The following is a 19,911-nucleotide window of genomic DNA, read 5'->3' as shown; positions in this document are numbered from 1 at the left end:
TAAGATAAAACACGGAGTGCAAAGCTTCTGAACTCTTCTAAAGCCATGAGTGCAGCTGAAATGCAATTTAATTACTACCTAGATTGCTAGAGGGCTTATGTTATCAAAGGTAATCGCCTGAGTCAGCATTGCACACAGGGTGGAGGTCTTGGATTGCCAAGTCACAGAGGCAGCATGGGGTCCCTTGCAGCAGACTTGCTCACAGCTCACTCCTGTGCATGCACTCTGCCCATGTCACCTCTCACAGCTGCTGGTGAGCTGTTTTAGGGTATGGCATGTTAGCTGTTCAGGACATGCTATGTTTGCTCACAGCTTCTCCCCTTGTTTTTAATGGCATTTGCACCGTGTAGCTTGCATCCTGTATGCAGTCACAGCATGCTGGTAAGCAGTGCTCTGTGTGTACTTCAGCAGAGCATGCATTTACCTGCTTAAAGAGCTGATATAGGTGGATAGGATTTATGGTTTGCAAATGCTAATCTGTTAGCTGTGCATCATCATGCAACATGCCAAAGATATTTTTGCTTTATTTCTCCATTTGCTTATTCTCTTTGAGCAGCTTGTTACCAGAGTCTGTAATGACTGCATGAATTCAGGATATTGTGAACAAAACGAGAATCTTCAGTTCATTTGCTTAATGAGGACTGGCGTTGAATAGTCCCCACAAGAATTGGCATGAGCTTTCTTACCTGAAACCTTTAAAACAGGGCTGGAAAGCCACTCCCCACACACTAATGGCAGAGTGTGCTCTTGGCAGAAGCAGTGGGTGCGATGACTTCCCAGCTCTGCATTCTGCAGCACCAAACAGTTCTTGCTGCAACCTTTTGCTTTGCAAGCAAGAAAGTGTGGGATGGTGATGGGCCATCGCTGTACATCCAAATGGAAAAGCTTTCTTGTAGCTTTTACCCACAGTACACATCACAGTTTATTTCTGCCTCTTAGTTAGGTTTCCCTTGACCACGGTGTAGGATTTCACCCTGTTTTCTTCATAAAGTGAATGTCCATGTAGGTAATAAGCTGCTCTGCAGGGGATGTGCGATATACTTCATTTTCACCTTGGGTAGGTTTTACTTAAAAGATGAGGAACACAGACCATGACATTGCTGGTCTAATTAAGGTCAGATCTTGATTATTGAACGGCTTTCCTTAGTTCCTAATGCTGTAACAGATTTCCCAAGCTGTGTACCAAGCTTCAGTTGATCCCTCCCGAGTTTCATCTGGTGATAGCACACGTGGAGAAGGAAGGGGTTTAATATTTCTGCGAGTGTATAGGCAGTAAGAGAACATTAAAGTACCTCACCTATGTAGGGGAGAAAGGCCTAGGGATGTGACTTTTAGGTGGAGGGAATATCTTGGTGGCAATAGGAGAGGGTAAAGGACTTGCAAGAAAATGCCCAGCCCTGCAGGACAGCTCATGGGAGGGTTTGTAACCCCGAGGGTATTGAGTGACAAAAAGTGTTGGATATTAAGTGCTGTTTATTTCGATAACATTTGTGAAATACTATGAAAGAAAGCAGAGCCAAACTACCTATTATTCCAGCCTTCATGATGAGATTCATTAGTAGCTGCAGGTAAACTGGAGCTATCTCCTTTATAGGAGAATATACCCACCCTAACCCTACCTCAAACCCAACCAAGTGAAGTTACATGAGAATGGTTTCTGACAACCAGAGCCTCTGCCTCTACCCACGTACATGTGTTAAAGCTCCTACCACATGAATCCAGTGTTCTTTTACTAGAATCCAGGCCTATGTACCGAGGCTGTCCGTTATAAACCAACTTCCATCCCTGCTACTTATGCCCAGAATCACACAAGTCCCCAACACGATCAGAAATGCAGCTTTATTTTTGTTCTTTCGCCTTATTGTGAGAAAAGAAGATATTTCAGCTCTTGGAGTAATTGAATCTGTCGTGAGCATGCACTGTTTTAAATGCGTCCACAAGAAGAAGGCAAATTTACTTTGCTCTAACAGATTTTGGAATTATCCTGGCTTTGAAACTGTCCTGTTGCAATGTCTATATGGAAAAAGCCCAATTTAACATGCATATGAGCCCCTGAGCTGGGATGGGTGGGAGGGGAGGTCGTGTACTGAAGGTTTGGGGTGAGGGCCTGTGTGGTGTGAAGGAGCAGTGGATGGGGAAGGAAGGCAGGGGATGAGCTGTGCAAAGGGCTGCTGCAATGAAATGTTACTGTCAGCAGCCTCTTGGTGAGTGCAGAAGGTGTAGTGGAGCCTTTCCAGAGGCTATTTCTGGTTACTCATCATCTGTAAAGAGAGAATTTAAGATACGGGATAAAAAAGTAATTAAAAGTACGTTTATTCTGAGCCATTATGTACTACTGGGAAGTGCAAAACAGTGAGTGCAGGCTCTGTATATACTTTGCCTCGTAGGAGCAGCTTCGTGTGATACAGTTCTTCAAATTCCCATAGCACAGCTGATGGAGAAGTTAAATCTCTTAGCCCACATCAGTTAATACGGTGCTGTTTTACTAGAGTGAATTTCTGGGAAGCCCCTGAGCACCTTTTGGCTCATGGAGGCAGTGCCACTGGAGTCAGTGAGCAGTCCTTGCTCGTGGGTGCCAGTGCTGTGCCCGAGAAATCCAGGCTGCTGCCTCAAGTGCTGCAGTTTTGGCTTCCTGGGCTGTCCAGATTCACACAGCCCTGGCTGCAGCAGCTCTGCTGGCACCAGCAGCTTTCCACGTCCAGCAGGGGCACGCCGAGCTCTGCCATTGCAGGCTGGCTGTAGGGGATGCTGTGCTTCCAGCTGGGCACCCTGCCCGGTCAGTTCCTGCTTCTGTTGCTGCTCTGACTTCTCGAAATAAGTCCCAAGCATAAACGAAAGCATAAATATCTGCTGCTGTCGTTATAACCAGTGTTTCTGCATTTGCATTTTGTTATCAGTTTCTGTTTTGCCATTGTAACATTTCATGATTTTTTAACGTTTTGTTTCCTTTGTTTTCTTCCTTAACATTTCCATTGCTTATTTCTCGTGCCAGTGTACTGTGTCACCTCACCTAAGAAGGACGATAGGTATAGGGAGCCTCCGCCCACCCCTCCGGGATATATGGGGATTTCTTTAGCGGACATAAAGGAAGGATCGCCCCACCACCCACACCTAAAACCTCCCGACTATAGTGTGGCAGTGCAGAGGTCAAAGATGCTGCACAGTGACCTCTCTAGACTCTCGTCAGCCCCTCTCGGGAGCGACCCGGTGGCCTGTATTGCATCGAAGATGCCTCAGTGGCATAGTCGGCAGCCGTCCGGCCCCCAGCTAGCAGATCTGCCTGGCACAGATAGTGAAGAGGATGGTATGTGGATCACCTGGTTCGGGAGATGTTCATTAACGCCGTGTTAATGGCTCTGTGCAGTGCTTCCTTCACAGGGACGCTCCGGGCTTTCGAAACTGCTCGTCTCTAACTGCGCAGAGATGTGTGTGTGTGTGTGTGTGTGTGTGTGTGTGTGTGCATCTGCCTTCGTGTATACACACACCTGGGAAAAGAACACCTTCCTTGCACAAAAAGCATGTTGACACCAAACAGACTTTTAATGGCTCCGGATGAGCCCTCCCCCATCCAGACGGGACGCTCACGAGCATGGAGGTGCTGGTTTTCCTTTGAAACCTGTGCCCAGTTAGTGGTGATGAGTTAAGGGACACTGTCAGGCTTTAAATTATGTGCGGACGAACTCCAGCCTGCCTGGATTAATTAACTGGCATCCCACTGTTTTGGGGGTGATGACCTAAATTGGTTCCTCTGAATTCTGCCGTGGTCAGGTTTTGTACAGCTCTCCCCTCGTGTCCCGTTGGCACTCTCACGTGCTGTCCCTATAGGAATTTCTGCAGTATGAGCTTAAAAACATTGAAGATAACAGCAGTAACATTTTATTCCTCTGAAAAGTGCATTTAATAGAACCTGAGCTGACCCCTGGCAGTGTCCCTTGCAGTGAAATCCCCCTCACTTTTGTTTGAAGCAACAGCCAACGCTGCGGAGCACAGCGTATATCCTGATACACACGTACCCATGATCAGAATACAAGAGATTCTGCTGGAAAAGAGTGCTCTCACGTGGTGCCAACACCCAGCTAGGGCAGTTACCCCTCGACTGCTTATCTGCTGATTTGCTTTTAATTGTTACGCGCTGTTGTGATCTCTCTGTACCCTTTCTGGTGAGCTGATGATTTTCTGAGGGTGTTGTGGTCGCTTCTCTCGATCTGCCTGGCTTAAAGCAAACATCAGTTGGGATGAAAACAATTCCTGATGCACAGTGGTCCTATCTCGGCCCGTTCTAATGGCACTAAACACGTATATTAGCTCTGCAAATCCAAATTTAGGGCCAAACTCTTAAAATTGCCCAGTGTCCCTTCAGTAGCGATATCAAATCTTTCTGCTGTTAAGGATAAGGAAGCAATTGCTTCAAACATCGTCATCCTGGCGCTTCTGAACCAAATGCAGCCGTGCCCTTGCAGGTGCACCCCTCCCTGTGCTGCAAGTGCCCGGCTGATTTCATTCGGAACGTCTTCACAACCATCACTGCATGCTGGGAGCTGATGGACTGCTTTGCCCTGGGTCCCCGGGTCGGGGGCTGCATGCGAGCCCCCCTGGAGGCGGTGGGATTTCCCAGTGCACAGTGCACAGCTGTGTGCCTCCAGCACTCAGACCACGTGAGGTTGCTCGACGGGGACCCAGCGTGTGGCTGAGACAGGGAAAGCATCGCGGGGCAGCGGTGGAGCGTGAGCAGAACCACGGTTGGTTGGGTTGTGCTCTGTGCTGTGTGCAGCAGGCCGATGGAGTAAGGCGCTGTCTTCTCTTGTTTTGCAGAAGATGAACAAGTGTCAGCGGTGTAACCATCGAGCTGTAAGCCACTTCCAGACACCACAGGCACGGGAAGGAGGACCACAGGATCTGGTTAGCGAACGCTAACGACTTGCTGCTGCTCACCTCGCTCCTCTGTCACGGACTGCTCGGGTCACTGCTGTCCCCTCCCTCTGCTCTGAGCCCCCCCAGGCCGAGCACCGGGAGCGGGGCAGGATGCATTCTCCTGGAGGACACCATCCGACCCTCGGTAGATTTCCCTCCTCGTTATTTTCTACACCACGAATCTAAGAGTGTTATTTTATGAACTCCGAAGAAAAAGAAAAGAAAAAAAAAAGTCAGCAAAAACCGAAGGACGTTGCTGCAATATCTGAAAATAATTTATTAATTTAAATTTCTGTCTTTTTTTTTTTTTGGGGGGGGGGGGGGGGGGCTGGTGGGGGATGGGAATTTCCTTTGTGTCGGGAGCTCTCTGGTTGGTTAACGCCGAACCTTGATGATGATGGCAAACGAGTGCCCCGTGAAGCCTTGTGCTCTCTGAAACCTCGTGTGCAGGATGGTGTGAGCAGCAAGGTGCTGTGCCAGCCTGGGGAGCACTGCCATCTGCTGGCACTGCCTTCCAGCACAGCTGAGCCTCATATTTCTTAGCTGCCCGCTGATGAAGGGCACAGCCCACGTTCTGCTCCCCTGCTTAGCAGCTCTTTGAGACGTGGCAGCTGCTGCTCTCAGCTGCTGGGTGAGTTTGAAGCTTTGGCTGGCCTCTGCATGCAGAGGTGCTGCTGGCAGCCTAGAGCTAACCGTGTGCTGTGGGTTTCCAGCCCTCTTGCCAGAGCTGCGTGGGATTTAGGAGCAAAGGTTAGAAAACAAGTAGGTAGATAAAGAAAGCTGCCTTCTTCTCACATGTTAATTAGTGAAACCGAACGTTAGATGGCTGTGTAGTCACAGCCTGAGCCCATGATTGAGCACCTGGGGAAGGGGCGTAGCCAGCCCAGCTGGAAGCAATCCCAGGGTCCAGCCCTCCCCAACCCCATATGGGGGCTGGCAGGCGCAGGGGAAGGAGCTCTGCTCCGAGATGTCGTCCTCTGAGTGTTGGCGAGCCCTGGTCCTCACAACAGGGTAAGAGATTCCCTCTTTATTGCTGGATTGTGGCTGCTGCCTTTCTTGGGTGATCCCAGACTGGTGTATCTGCTGCCTCCTGTCCTCACGGATGGCATAACACGTAGGTGTGAGTGCAGTGTGTTTTATGGGGGATTAGAACCGGTATCTGTTCGTCTGGAAAATAGAGGTGATCTCAAGAAGTGCTGTCCTAAACCTCGGGTAGGAGCCCTGGAGCTGCTGGCACCCCGAAGGCTGTGCCTTGCACACAGCCCCTGTGTGCACGAGCTTCTGTTTGCTGCTGGTTTGCTTTGGTTTTGTGTTGCCAACCAGAGTGCCCAGGGTTAAAACTGGAAATCCGTGCGTTTTCCTTTCCTTCCAGCACACGACGCCCCGTTCTAGTGTTAAATTGGACATGAATGTGTGAATAATATGTATTTAAACATTTAATTGTAAACCTTCGTTGTGATGTTTACAGCCTAAGCTAGAAAGAAGATGTTTGTCATTTTTACAGTGCCTCTGAAATGATTTCTATATCCATCGTTGTGAAGAGCTTTAAGATTTATTATTTCCTTTTCCTGTATGTGTGTGGGGGGGGTGTGAGGTGTATGTGACACACATCCCAAAGCCAACCCGAAGCCCCTGGTGTGCTGCCCCGTGGTGCTGAGGGAGCACTGCTGGTGCTGTGATGGGGCCGCCTCGTGGTGAGGAGAAAACAGTGATGCTAAAGCTGACACGAGGCGTCGCGTAACGCGTTTTGCTTTTTTGAGGCCTTCCTGAGCTTTGTGAAGCTGCTCAGGCCTTAAGAGTGAATCAGAGGTTAACGTGAGAGTGGTTCCTTCCAGCACAGCAGCGCTGGGGACGGAGCTGATGTGTGGGGATGGGCTCTGAGCCACCCGTGTTGGACAAAGGCTGTGGGTGTCCCGCAGGGATGGTGGGGTGTCCCGCAGGGATGGTGGGGTGTCCCGCAGGGATAGTGGGCTGCGCTGGCTGCTGTGTCCCTGCACTGCTGTGAGTGGCCGCAGGTGGCAGAGCCATGAGAGCCATCACAGTGCGTTCCGCGGTGCTTTTCGGGGCGCTGAGGGGTGTCAGTGAGCGGCAGCCTGCTGCTCCTCGTGTCTCCTTGCTGCCCGATACGGCCGCTGTAAATAAACCCCTCCCGCTCGTCCTTGCTGCGATTTCTTCCGTTTGTGTGTTTTAAAACGAACCGATCACATTGATCGGGGCCGATGGCGGGGTGTGCTGTGTCTGGAGCACCTTCGAAGAGGCATTATCCCTTTTTTTCAGCATCCTTCAGCCCCGGCTCTGCCGAGCACCCAGCTGCCCCCTCTGCTCTTCGCTGGGGGGTGAAAGCTTTAAGCATTCCTCATTTCACCCGGCACAAACCCTCTGGAAGAGCAGCTCTGAGAGCTTTTAGCCGTCCTCTGCAGCAGCAGAGAGGGGACAGGCAGGGAGCCCTGGTGCAGAGCATGGCACGGAGGTGTGTGCTGGCCGTCCCCGTGGCTGAGCCTGTCCCACGTGGGGAGCTGATGCTGGCATGGAAGTTGTTATAAAGCGTTGGGCTTAGAACTGGGATAAGCTTCCCTCTGCCTGTGCAGGAGCAGAGGAAGAAAGGGATACTCTCTCTTTAGAAAAGCTTGACACGTTGTACTTTAGGACGCTTGTATAGAGGGTAATCACCTTGAATTCCCAATCCAGCTTTTGCTTACCTTGTGCTTTTTATTGTTTTATCTTTATTTTTGATATACCTGGAATGCAGTTGAGCTTGGTATTAATTAAATTCTAACTATGTGAGCATATTGGCAAAACTGCACAGATGTAATGATATTCCAATAGCAATTGTACTGCACAAGTCAGTGATTGTAAAGTATTCTGTAACAAGCAATGTTTGTCTCCTATTTTTTGATACCTCTTACACTTATGTCTTTTAGAAAGACAGTGCCTCTGTATGCTTTTTGTATTTTTACTGAGTGATTGTAAATATTTGTTATATTTTTGGTTAAGAGAATGTTTAAAAGTACTGTTTATTATCCAATCTATTAATATGTTGGAATCAATAAACAATCTACATCCAGAAGCTTCTTTGGCCGTGCCCATGGAGGTGGTGGGGATGATCCAGGGGCTCTTCTCCCATCCCCGCTCCTCCCCGTGCTTTGGGACTGAGCCCAGGGCAGTCAGCAAACAGCCACACAGGTGAGAAGGCACTGTGGGGTGGAAGCACACTGCTGAAAATGCCCTTTTTAAAGCAAACAGAGCAGCAGTTTCATTAGGGACCACTCCTCTTTGGTGGGTTGCTCAGCCCCTGCAGTGCTGCAGGGGTGCTCGGGGGTGGGGAAGTGGCTCTCATCCTCCCTTGGTTCAGGAGAAGCACTTAGTGCTTGGGACCCACGATGCTTTTGACAGCTCTTAGGGTTTGTCACGTGGTTTGGGTGCTTTTAACTTTCCTAAGGGTCCTGGAGGTGTGCAACAGTGGGAAGTGCTCTCATTTCTCCCATTCCTGACTGGGGGATCTGATGGTGGAGGGTCCCACGCACCTCCACTCAGCACCCACCAGGGAGGAGCTGTGGCTGTGGGGTGGGGGGGGGAAGTGGTGGTTGCTGAGCTGCAGCCGCAGCTCTGCCTGCATTTGGTGCTTAGGAGCAGTGGTAAAAATGAAGGTCGTAACCATATCTGCAATTCCAAACTTTGCAGCTTGATGTCATACACTCCAAGATCTGCTTTAGGAGCATAGCTGGGAGCGTCAGGTACCGTGGAGTGTTATAAATGCACGCCCATTTCTGAGCAAGCACGAGCTGTGTTGCACAAAGCCGTGGGGCAGTAGTGGGAGCAGCACACATTTCATTTTGGGATGGTGCTGATATTCAGCAGAAGCCTGTGTGCTCTGGGGGAGGTCCAGAGCAAAGTGGTGGAGTCATCCCATCTCTGTGGGGAGAGCTGTGAGGTGGGGGACTGCTGGCTGTGAGCACAGCACCTGCAGCCTGCTGTTCTGGGGTGTGTAGGGGTGTAACCCTACTCTGGATTAATGTAGCTGGGGGGGTCTTAGAGGCTGAGGGTGTGGATGGCACTACAAGAGCTGCCTGGATCGGTCTGCCAGCGTGACCACAGGGATGGATCTGGCTGCGAGCATCCCTCTCTGTGGTGCAATACATCCATCAACATCTGCAGCACCCATAGGGGAAGGGCTGTGCCACCCCTCCTTGCTTTCTCTTTTTGAATTCCTGTACTGATACACAACTGGAGGCGAGGAGGGTCTCGAGCAGAGATTTCAGAGTGGGGCCGTGTCCCAGTGTGGGGTGCTGAGCCCCCCCAGGTCCCTTCCCCTGCACCATGCAGTGCCTCTGCTGTCCACCTCTGCCATCTGCAGAGGTAATCACGTTGGGTAGAAGTCACCCTTGGTTTTACAGCAGCAGCAATTAAACTCAGTTGGAGATGTGACTTCTAAACGAGGCTGTGTGTTCTTCCAACGATGCGTTTGACATCAGGAAGAACAAACACGAGCACGAGAAGCGGGGTGAGGGCTGTGATGCTACAGCACCTGCTCTCCTTGGGTTTGCTCAGCACTGCATGCCTGGTGGTAGTGCTGTGTGGTTTGCTGCCCTGCAGCACCGTGTCATCAGTGCTTTATAGGATGAATGGGAGCTTATGAGGGAGCTCTGTGTCTCTGCATGTCTGTGCAGACATTCCCACTCACTTTTAAGGCTTGAGTAACACCGTAGCTGGTGGCTAAGCCACCCGTAGTGTCCCCAAGGTCAGAGGAAAGTCCCCATCTGAGCTTCTCTGCATAAAAGGGGAAAAGAAGAAAAGGAATGTTTCACAAAGCCACCAAACTGACCCCAGTGCCCAGAGAAACTGCATCATAAAAACCAGTGTGAGAAGAGGAGATTCAGAGAAGGACTGTGGGGCTTTTTCCCTGCGGGCATGAACTGCTCCGTGCAGCCCTACAGAGCTGAGCAGTCACAGTGGCACTGGGAGATGTGCTGAGTTCTGTCCTTAGGCTGTATCTATATGTGTCTGTGTTATGAGACTTTCATTGTTGGTTGGGGCTCTGGAGGCTTTTCAGTCAGTGCCTTTGGATGGAGATCTCCCTCAGTGCTGGCTCTGTGGTTGGCTGCAGCGTGGCGTGGCTTTGTCCCATCCGTGCGGGGGGGGAATGTCTGCAGCTCTGTGGGGTTTTGTTGTTCATGGGGACACTTTGCCATTGTGTTGTGCTTCTGTTCAATGTCAAATCCATATTGCCCACAGCAGCGTTTAATAGGCTTCTGATGTCAATTTCAAGTCAGTAACTCAAGATCTTAATCGCGGGACGTGTCTGGACTCTGGCTCACCTGCCATTATTTCTGTGCCATGCACTGCATGTATGAACTGCTGCAGCTTTGGGGGAAAACAAAAACTCCTGAGAGGGATCGCAGAGCTGAGGCCGTGCTCAGCCCAAGAGATGGCACTGTGCTTCCATTTCACAGCACGACAAACCAGGCTCGGTGACTATCATCAAGCTTCTCTCCAAGATGCTGGGATTATTTTTTCCCAGTAAAATCCGTTATTGTGAAGGCCAAATTGCTGCCAAAAAAAAAAAAAAAAAGCCTTCAGCTAAAAAAGTATATATCTATAAACTAATAACACATCATTGCGATGAAAAATAACACACAGGGAAGGAGTTTTCCTCAATTATTGATGGGCAGTGTTTCTTGTGCTTAGTCCGAGGAGCCTTGATGGACAGAGGCAGCTCTTTGGGTGAATGGCACTTCCATGGGCGTTTTATCTACAAAGATGGGCCCTGGGGTAATGAGCAGCCCCACAAATGGGGAGGAAGGGAAAATGATGGTGATGTGAGCAGGCATGGGGGCAAATTGTGGGGTGCGCCCTGGGGGGAGCATCCCCGTGAGCCCTTAATGCAAAGAGTGCAGAGGTTGGGCAGTTACCCAGCTCATGAGTTACTGAGGATTGGAATGGGATTTAAGCCTTGATCACTGCGACATCACTGCCTGTGGTGGGAAGCCTGGGAGAGCTCGGCTGTGTAACCCAACCACGTGTCTGTACAGGGGGGAGGCCCAGGGAGGAGGTGCCCATTGAAGGCCATTTTAAGCACGAGCTGTGAACTATTTGTTTTTTACGCATTGGTGTGAGACTCGGGTGCAGTTGTTTGGGTTTTGGGGGGGGAAGGCACTGGGATAGATGGTGTCGGGGTTCAGACTGGTGACACGTCTCTGTAAGTGGCTGTGGCAACCCCTTGAAAAAGAAAATTTGGCCAAGAAATGGAAATCTGGCGGAGAGATTGAAACATGGAGACAACAACAGGCCGAGGGATCGGAAGGCATTCCTGCTCCCTGCTGAATTCACTTAGCTGGATTGCTTAATTGGAGGTGATAATGCAGCATTTTCTGATCTGGCATCATCTATGCTGCAGTGTATGAAATTGGCTGAAAAGCTCAGGAGTAGCAGAGCAGCAGATGAAACACCCCAGCAAAGAGGACAGGATGAGAACAAAGTTTATTTCATTAATGAAACGCGAGGATAAAGGAACAGAGCTTTTCAGAGCAACCTCATTAGAAACCCAGGCAAATTAGTGGCATTATGGTTTATTAAATATCATTCTGCCAAGGACAAAGAAACCTCGCAGCAGAAAGCACATAATAGTGACAAAAAAAACCAACCATGAAGAGGAACTGTTTTCTTGCTTGAGTTCCACCCTTCCACATAACTCCTGGTCTGAGCTCTAACCAAGACAAGGCCCTTTATCTAAACCTGAATCCAGAATGGAAGTGATAGGGTTTGGCACCTGACAGGAATGTATCAGCTGATAATCTCGTGTGGTCATATCCTCAGAAAGTGACCAGTGGAAATGTGGTCCCGAGGTCCATTTGGGGGCACCAGGTTCACATGCAGAGTTATTACTTTCAAAGCTACTTCGAGCGGTCCACACCTATTGCTTTTATTAATGAAAATTAAGTGTGTACAAACTTGCCTCCATGGATTCTGCAGGGCAGGGGGGGGAAGGTTGGCCGTACTGAGCTTTGATATGCTTTCCTTCTTCAGGATTCTCTGCACATCCATGCCAGACCGTTGATTGGGATGCAGGGCTCCTCGCTGCCAGGCTCCTGTCTCTGGGCTGTGAGAAGGATAAAACAGAAATAAAGATCTCCCGTCCAGCTGGTTGTAATGCATGTGCAGAGCCATTTGGCACCAGCCTGAGGGTTTGGAACAGAGATGCTTCCACGATTAGAAAAGGGAGCAGGGATTGGGACTGTGGGTGCAGACGTTTCCTAGGAGTGAACCCGAAATTGCAAAGCTCTGTTGGGTGTGTGGAGCAGGAAACAAACCCAGTGTAAAATAAATGAGATGATGCTCTGCCTGTCCCCAGAGTAATGGGGAAGTGCTTTAGGATTGCTACACAGGGGCACGTTTCTTGCTGAAGATTTACTTTTCATGCATCCATGGGCAGGGTGGGATGGGGCCAAAGGTGATGGGGAGCAAAGCCATTGAGCCCCTCCATCCTGACTTGTTAGATGCTATTTGCATACCCATGGGGAAGTGACAGAGTCCCGCTCTTCAGTGAGCAGACAAATGTGCTGTCAGCCCACAGAGCCCAATAACTGTGCACCAGCTGAAGAGGGTCACCCCTGGATGTGCATCATCAAGGGCTTCCACTTCACCATGGCAGTGGCCTGTAGAGATGACAAAGCTCCAGGGCTCCGTTGGATGGGTGTGTGGATCACATTGAGCACACGGAGTCGGCGTAGCCATGCTGCAGGGATGGAGGTGGCAGCAGTGGGTGTTGTGGACACCCAGAGGCCCCAGGCTGCCAGGCTCTCTGCAGGCAAAATCTAAGAGGCTGAAAAAAAAACCAGGTCTCATTTGTTCCAAATCCCCCGAGGGGCCCAGCTGTGCTTTGAGGCCCCCATGTACTCCTGCATTTCTCCCCTTTGGGTTCTGAGTTGGGCACCGATCTGACACTTGGAAGTTTGGACAGCAGATGTTTCCAGCTCTGAGCAGTTTCTGAGGCAGGAACCAGAACTTCTCAGAGCTGTGATGAGTTCAGAACTGCTCACGGCAAAGAGAAAATAATTTCTGGAGGTTTGATGATGATTTATTTTTTACTTTTCTTCTATTGAACGTATTTTCAAGGGCTTTTGTTGCAGTTGTTTTTCCGTTTATGCTAAAGTGAAAGGCAGGAGAAATTTCTATCCGCAGTAACACATGAAGCATATTGGGAGTTGTTTGGGTCAAACATTTTTGCCCTTTTGTAAAACGATGCTTTAGGAATATTAGCACATATATTGGTTATATTAGCAATCTGTTTACCCAGGTAACTGAAGGCGAGTGCAGCCTGCTGGTTTCGCAGGAAGACAAAGACAGAGTGGAGAGCGTTTGTACGATCCTGCATATAAATGACTTATTTATTTTGATAAGATTTTACTGAAATCCAAAGAAGAGATTTGATGTATAACTATAAAATACTTATCAGCATGAAATAATGCCCGCTTTCTGTGCCTGATGTTCTGAGCAGACAGGAACACCTGCCTGGATGGTGGATGGATAACCCATGTTCTTGTACTGATAACTCCAGAGGGAGTTGACCCTCTTCTCCATCACCTCCAACAGAGGCGGCAGCACTTGGGTTTGTCTCCTTGGGCATCAATCCCATGGAAGAGCTGTGGTGCTCTCCACACACCCAGAGAGCAAAACTGAGGGCAAGATGCACTCCTCAAGCAGCACACTGGTGATTTGAGCAAGGTGCAAGATCACCTTTTCTCCCTGTTTCTGCTCCTTGTGTTGCCATCTCCTGCAGGGATTCAGGTACTCCCTTGTTCCTTCTCTTTTGACTCTCTCCGTGGTGGCCAGAGGTAATGGCTCCCTTTTTTGTGGCTGTGACACTTGGCTGTGCCCTCGTGTTGGCTGCAATACTCACCAACAGATTCACAGTATCATAGGAGGGTTTGAGTTGGGGGAGACATTAAGATCATCTGGTTCCAACCCCTGCTATAGGCAGGGACAGCTCCCAGCATGTCAGGTTGCTCTGATTTGCCTCAGAGGAGGACAGAAGGATGGTTACTTGGTTGGCCTTTCAAGGAAGAACCCCAAAAACACAACACAAAATCAACCACAAACCAAACAAACAAAAAAAGAAAATAACACAGTGAAAAAGAAAGGAAGGGAAAGGAAATGGAAAAGGAAAAGGAAGATAATTTCCCTGTCAAACCAGCAGTGCTACAGTACCACTTCTGCAATTACAGCGATCGTGCACGCATGAGTGATGGGACTTTTACATATAAGAGAAATGAGGGAAAGGTCTTTTAAAATACACTTTAGTTTCACTTTATAATTACGTGGATCCAGGCTGATGCATTGTGGAGATATCACTGTGCTGAAGTATGAAATTGTTTGAACATTCATTTTTATCCCGAAGCGGTGCCATGAGCAACAGTTCAGAATATTCTGAATCGGCTGGAATTGTATTAGTGGTATCTTCATAACAAAGACAGTAATTTATTCCATAGATTTAGAAGGTTTTGATTTCCATGTCTGAAGAGCTGAAGGGTCGAAACGTAAATGAAGAGTAGCACACGGCAGCGCTGCACGTCGGCACTACGGAAGTACTAACAGTGCCAACAGTGTTCAGAAATATATTTTATGCAACAGAGAATTTCTACACCTGGAAAACATCGTATGGTGCTGATGGAGGAAGGATGGGTGTCACAGCAATGGTATTAAAGAGGAATGTGGTAGTTTGAGAAATCAACACACATCTGGAGGCTCCTGTGGCTGTTTCAGAAGATTCAACGGTTGCTCGTGCTGGAGGACCTGAAGCCTTTCTAGATAGAGAACCCCTTCCCAGCAGACAGCTCTGAGAACTGGCTCTGAGCACTCCAGATTTCCTCCATTATTCTCACCTCTGCCAGAACGTAGGGGTTGCTTTGGTGCCCGCTCTTCTGCTAATTGCCTCCATGCAGATGAGAGCAGAGCAGCACACATCCGTACTGCCTGTCCTCCTCAGGGCTCCGTGTGAAGACAAGGGCATCTCCACAGCACAAATTGAGTGCTGACAGTATTGGATTGCTTGGTAACCGTTTGCTTAGGGCAATTACCACTAATTATTTAAACGGAATTGGAAATGCGGAAAAATAATCTATAAAGGGTACTAGGGACACATTACTGTGTGATAATGGGATTTTACAAGATAGACAAAAAGTGCCCCTGCTCCAGCAGTGTCAGAGCACATGTACAAGAAGAAATATGCTTTTTCACTACTTGTGAAATTTTGTGGAAAAAAAAAATACAAACAGTGTTGCATCAAACACAAGGTTAGGTTTTGGCTGGTATTTATTTATGGAGTTAGCTCTTCTTGATAATTTAGGAAGTACATAAAGTGCATCTAATTTCATTTCCCCAGCTACATACCCATGGTTCTGCCTAAGCTAAAATTAGCGGTGTTTTTTTGTCTAGACCATCTGTAGATGTAATTCTATCTAGCAGAGTACAAGCACACCCATTCGTAGCATGGAAATGACTTCAGCCTCTGCTCCTCTGAGGAGAGAGGAAGGAGAAATGCTGAAGTCCCCCTTGGGTGTTCTCTCCCCTTGGCCGGGGTTCTTGCTCCTGTCCCTTGTTCCCCCATGTTTACCTTGTTTCCATCCATGGTTGGTTCTGGGCTTTTCTCAGTGTCTGTATTTAATTGAGATGGCAAGTTCATAAGGGACGAGTTGTTGATCACACGACCCTATAGGAACAGAAATGGGTGATGGGCAGGGTGCAGCTGTGATGCGTTGTGGAGGGACCCTGTCCCCTCAGAGCCCATGTCCCATGTTCTCCATGAGGTCACGGAGCTGCTGCAGGGCCGTGCTGTCCCATCCTGCTCCAGAGAGGAGCTGTGACTTCCCACTGCCCATTCCTTATGCCCAGGGCTCGCAGACATCGTTGTGCTCCCCTTGATGCCAAAGCAAAGTCATACTGTGCTACTGCCCTGAGCACTGGCTTTGTGCTGGTGCTCTCATGTGCTGTCCCATGTTGGATTGGTCCAGCTGCTGAGCCACCAACCAAAGGCACCACTGCAGGACTGGCTTTGCTTTCAAGGAACGCCGTATTCCAGCTGTCAGTTTGATGTTAGCACCAAAACTGTGTTTATGCATTTGAATACACAAGCAATTATTTGGATCTCATCTAGACCTGATTAATTCCTACATCTTCTTTTGTGCTTTATCACTTTAATTACTCTAATTGCTGGCATTCAGGAAACAATCCCTGGGCTGCAGCATGGCCTGGGAAGCACTGTGGGAGTTTGTTTACCATAAATGTGCCCTGTTGGATATTCGTGTGTGGGACTGGATCCAGAGAGGGGGATCTAGAATGGATGTACAATAGCAGAAATAATGTACATCAAGATACAATGCCTTCTGCTGAAAGGTAGTCTAATTAGTGGCACAAGTTTGTTAACAAGCACTAATTGCAGCTACTTAGTTGTTGCTTATAATTAGAATTCTCATTCCATCAATATGCATTTGTTGGAGTCTGTTAGGGGAAATTCTGTGGTGCAGTCCTGTTGGTATGGAGTTGAACAGAGCCAGGGGGTTGTAAGTCACAGTGAAACCCATTGTCCATGGGTCTGCTCAGTGTTTGCACCTCTCAGATGAGGGATCTGTGGGCAGTGCTCCCATTCAAAGCAGCTCTGCATGATGCTGGCCAAGCTGTGCCTTCTGAGCATTGCTTTTAATGCAGAGATCTCAGCTGCTGTGCCATCAGTGCTGGAAAAGATATTCCAATTGTGAAGATATCTGATGAGCCCATACGTCTTCCACTCAAATGGAGACTCACTGCATTGATTCCTCATTGTTCAACCTAAGGAGTTGCTCATGGATAACAAGATGTTCTTTAGTTGCATTTAAGTCATAATGTTATCCCTTTAATTGCCCTCACATCCTGCGCTGAGATGGTTTGTGCTGCTGATGGAGGCAGTGGGGTTGCTTCACCGTGTGTCTCTGCAACCCCTAAACATGGGAAATGAGGGGAAAAAGCAATGCACTCAGCAAGTGGCACCTCTTCTCTGGCCATTAGCTGAGTGAGGTCGTTGGTTTGATGAAGAAGTGCTTGATAGAGGGATATAACGGTGCAAATCTGATTTCTTGGTTTTAAAAATCTGTTATTAGAGGTGAAATCCAATCAGCTGATGAAATCAGATATTTGCTAGGTAGCTCTGTTAGATGCTGTTGGGAATGAGTGTGTTGGCACAGTGCTGCCGCTTGCTTCAGAAAGTTAAGTAAAACCACAGTGTGACCAAACCAAGAAAACAAAAGTGTGAACATAATGGGGTTGGACTCTGCTCCTTGAGAATGAGACTCTGCAGTGCTTCTCATAACCCCCTGCTTCTCTATCTTCATACTGACTCACATCATTATGCAAATGCCATAAATTGCAATAAAATCAATTAATGTGCTATCGCATCCCATAAAAATATGCACTCGTTAGTTTACTGCTGAGATCATATTTCTGCTCTACATGCTTATGTCTGTGTTGGAGGAGGGCTGTGCACGGGGGCAGCCAAATGCTCTTCTCCCCATAGAGCAGGAGAGTGATGGCCAATTAGTGCATCCCGTTGGGCACGGAGCACTGGGATGGGATTCTGATGCTTCAGGACCTGATGGAATAGAACAGTAATGTTGTCCAGCCCTGCTCTAAAATCTGAGTTTGCAATCTCATCTTGGTTCACTTGTAGCAAGCATAGGGATTCTTTAAATGAGTGTTTCCTCCTCTGATCCAAAAGCCCCTCTGGCTGCCTGGGAAGGCCAACCCTGTCCTACAAACTGCAAAATCCACATCACAGCAGCACAGAAGGGATGCAGCAAATCTCTGCATCTCTCTGCAGTGCAGAGCTGGATCCATTTTTTGTGCATGTTTGGTTTCCGTGGGATGCAAACTGAGTGCAAAGAGATACCTTGGCTAACTCAGTATTGCCAGGATGGAAAGATGTATCTGGTTTGGAAAATAGACATCCCCTCCCTAGATCATGGTACATTGGAGGTTCCACCCCAAAAGGGAAAAAACAGATTTATGTCAAACCTGTGTCATTCCCTAAGCTGAGAGCTGAGCTCTGTTATTCCCAGGGTGCCAGTTTTGAAGGAATTTTACCCAAACATCTTTAGATGCAGTGCTGGGGTGTCCACATTGTGGGATACGGTCTTGACTTTGGATTTAACAAGGTTTGAATGTATATATCCGAGACCTGACCCATCTGAAGGGTAGTTTGGGAGAAAGTGCAATTGAGCTATAAATAATTCACTTTGGTGCCTGGGCTACCATTCACTGTAGCCCTTTTAATACCCCATAAACTCAAATGTACCATGCTATTTCTCTCCGTTCCAAACTGCTCTCCCAGGGACAGAAAATGGAATAGCACCATCAGACCATATGCTGTGGAGACCAGAGACCAGATGAAATTGCAGCAGTACCGACACGTGCTCGGTTTTTCTGGTTGTAAAGTTCACGTGGTAAAACAGCTCATTCCTTTGTCTCTGTGCAGTATGAATTGAGAAAGCATTAAAGTGCCAAGTCCTGTTTGGGGTGCAATGTCATGTCGTGTTTTCAGAGTGCACATAGGGCTGCAGGAGGGAGCACCATTGAAATGGGCCACGCTTACAGAAACAACAATGCATTTTTTTCTTTAAATACTGTAGTATTTCCTCATCCAGCCTTCATTAGAGGTTGGTGGGGACAAACTGTGATAGCATGACATACATTTGCCCTTAGTGGAACAACACGTGCACGGTTATTTCTGAAGTGCAGAATGATGGGACCGTCATCTGGCTGATGGAAACCTTGAATTTGTTGATTAGAAATCCCAAATGGGTTTTTCCTGAGTTATAAAATGCACAGCACCCTGAAGGTTTCAGACCCAGCCAGCAGAAGACCTGGACTGCACGCTCTGCATTGTACAAGTCCCCATTAAACAGTGCAAAACTGGTCCATTTCTAATTCGTTTTAGGGCCTAAATCTCAGAATGATGTTGAAACGAGTAGAGCTTTCTGGAAGACAGCCAGGACCCGTCCTTCTCCTTTCTTGTGCCTCCGGAAGAAGTGTCTTTTCAGCACAAAAACTCAATTAGGACGGCAGAAGGAAACTGCAGGGCGTCCTCCAGGGCCATGGCCTCGTTCCAGCACTCTGCACCCGGTGCTGGGCACAGGGTCTGCATGGGGGCAAGACTGGAATGATGAATTTGCTTCCAGGTCCCAAATCTTTCCTTGCCTGGTCTAGTATCCCTAGTCTAATTATACAGTGGTGTCTCTTCTCTTAGCGTTTAATTAGTTCCTGTTTTCCCAGTGTCATAAGTCACTAATTATTGCTAAAATGTGGTATGAGAGCTTGGCTCCACACATGTTGCATACTCTGCAAATTCCAGGTTGAGCTGAAGAATATTTTCCCACCTCAAGACGTTTCCAGCCACACTGGTGAAGCAGCGCCTTGGGTTTGGAATAATCCATGTTTAGAGCTTCCCACAGCAGTGTTTCCCTTGGCTGCCTTTCCAAGCAGGGTCTGCACCCGAGCCCTGAAAATCACCTCAAACCCCAAGACCCTCCACTGCTGCATTTAGTGCAGTCCCCTCAGCAATTGATCATTTGCTTTGGTTCTTAATAAAAATCCCTTCTCTCAGCCACCTCCAGTTCCCTTTCCTTCCCTCTGCCGGTAATGGCAACCCAGTGTTGGTAACGCAGCAGTGATGTCTGTGATGTGTGATGTGAGAAAGGTGAGAATACAGCACTACTGAGTGTAACTAAGGGAACTGTTGAAGGAAAGGATGGATGTGGCACTTGGGGACATGGTCAGTGGGCATGGCGGGGATGGGTTGGGGTAGGAGTTGGGGATCTTTGAGGTCTTTTCCAACCTGCATGATTCTGTGATGCTATGGTTCTATGAAAACTCATCTGTTTACAGCCAGACAGGCAATGAACAAGTTGGGATTGTAATAATTCTGCTGTGTCCCAGGTGCTTACAGTAGCTGAGCAAAACTTTAGAGATGACAGAATT

The 19,911-nt window shown here is 48.4% G+C and overlaps 1 protein-coding gene across 7 annotated transcripts in view; it reads left to right on the top strand.

The window, feature by feature from the left end:
• RAPGEF6 (Rap guanine nucleotide exchange factor 6) overlaps nt 1-4,900 on the top strand; it is a 97,230-nt gene extending 92,330 nt beyond the window's left edge. For 5 of the 7 annotated variants that reach the window (XM_065734851.1, XM_065734849.1, XM_065734850.1 and 2 more), the window contains 2 exons: nt 2,993-3,304; nt 4,813-4,900. In XM_065734851.1, coding sequence (XP_065590923.1) covers nt 2,993-3,304; nt 4,813-4,838 — 338 coding nt within the window. In that variant the 3' untranslated portion in view covers nt 4,839-4,900. The remainder of the gene's footprint in view (nt 1-2,992; nt 3,305-4,812) is intronic. The other 2 variants (XM_065734854.1, XM_065734852.1) reach the window with 1 other exon arrangement.
• The last annotated feature ends 15,011 nt before the right edge of the window (nt 4,901-19,911 follow it).

The sequence above is a fragment of the Cyrtonyx montezumae genome, unplaced genomic scaffold (assembly GCF_038088225.1).
Source record: "Cyrtonyx montezumae isolate F1298 unplaced genomic scaffold, pur_monq_1.0 scaffold_18, whole genome shotgun sequence".
NCBI classification, from domain to species: Eukaryota; Metazoa; Chordata; class Aves; order Galliformes; family Odontophoridae; genus Cyrtonyx; species Cyrtonyx montezumae.
The sequence above is the reverse complement of the archived record's forward strand: the minus strand, read 5'-3'. Positions and strand labels throughout refer to the sequence as shown.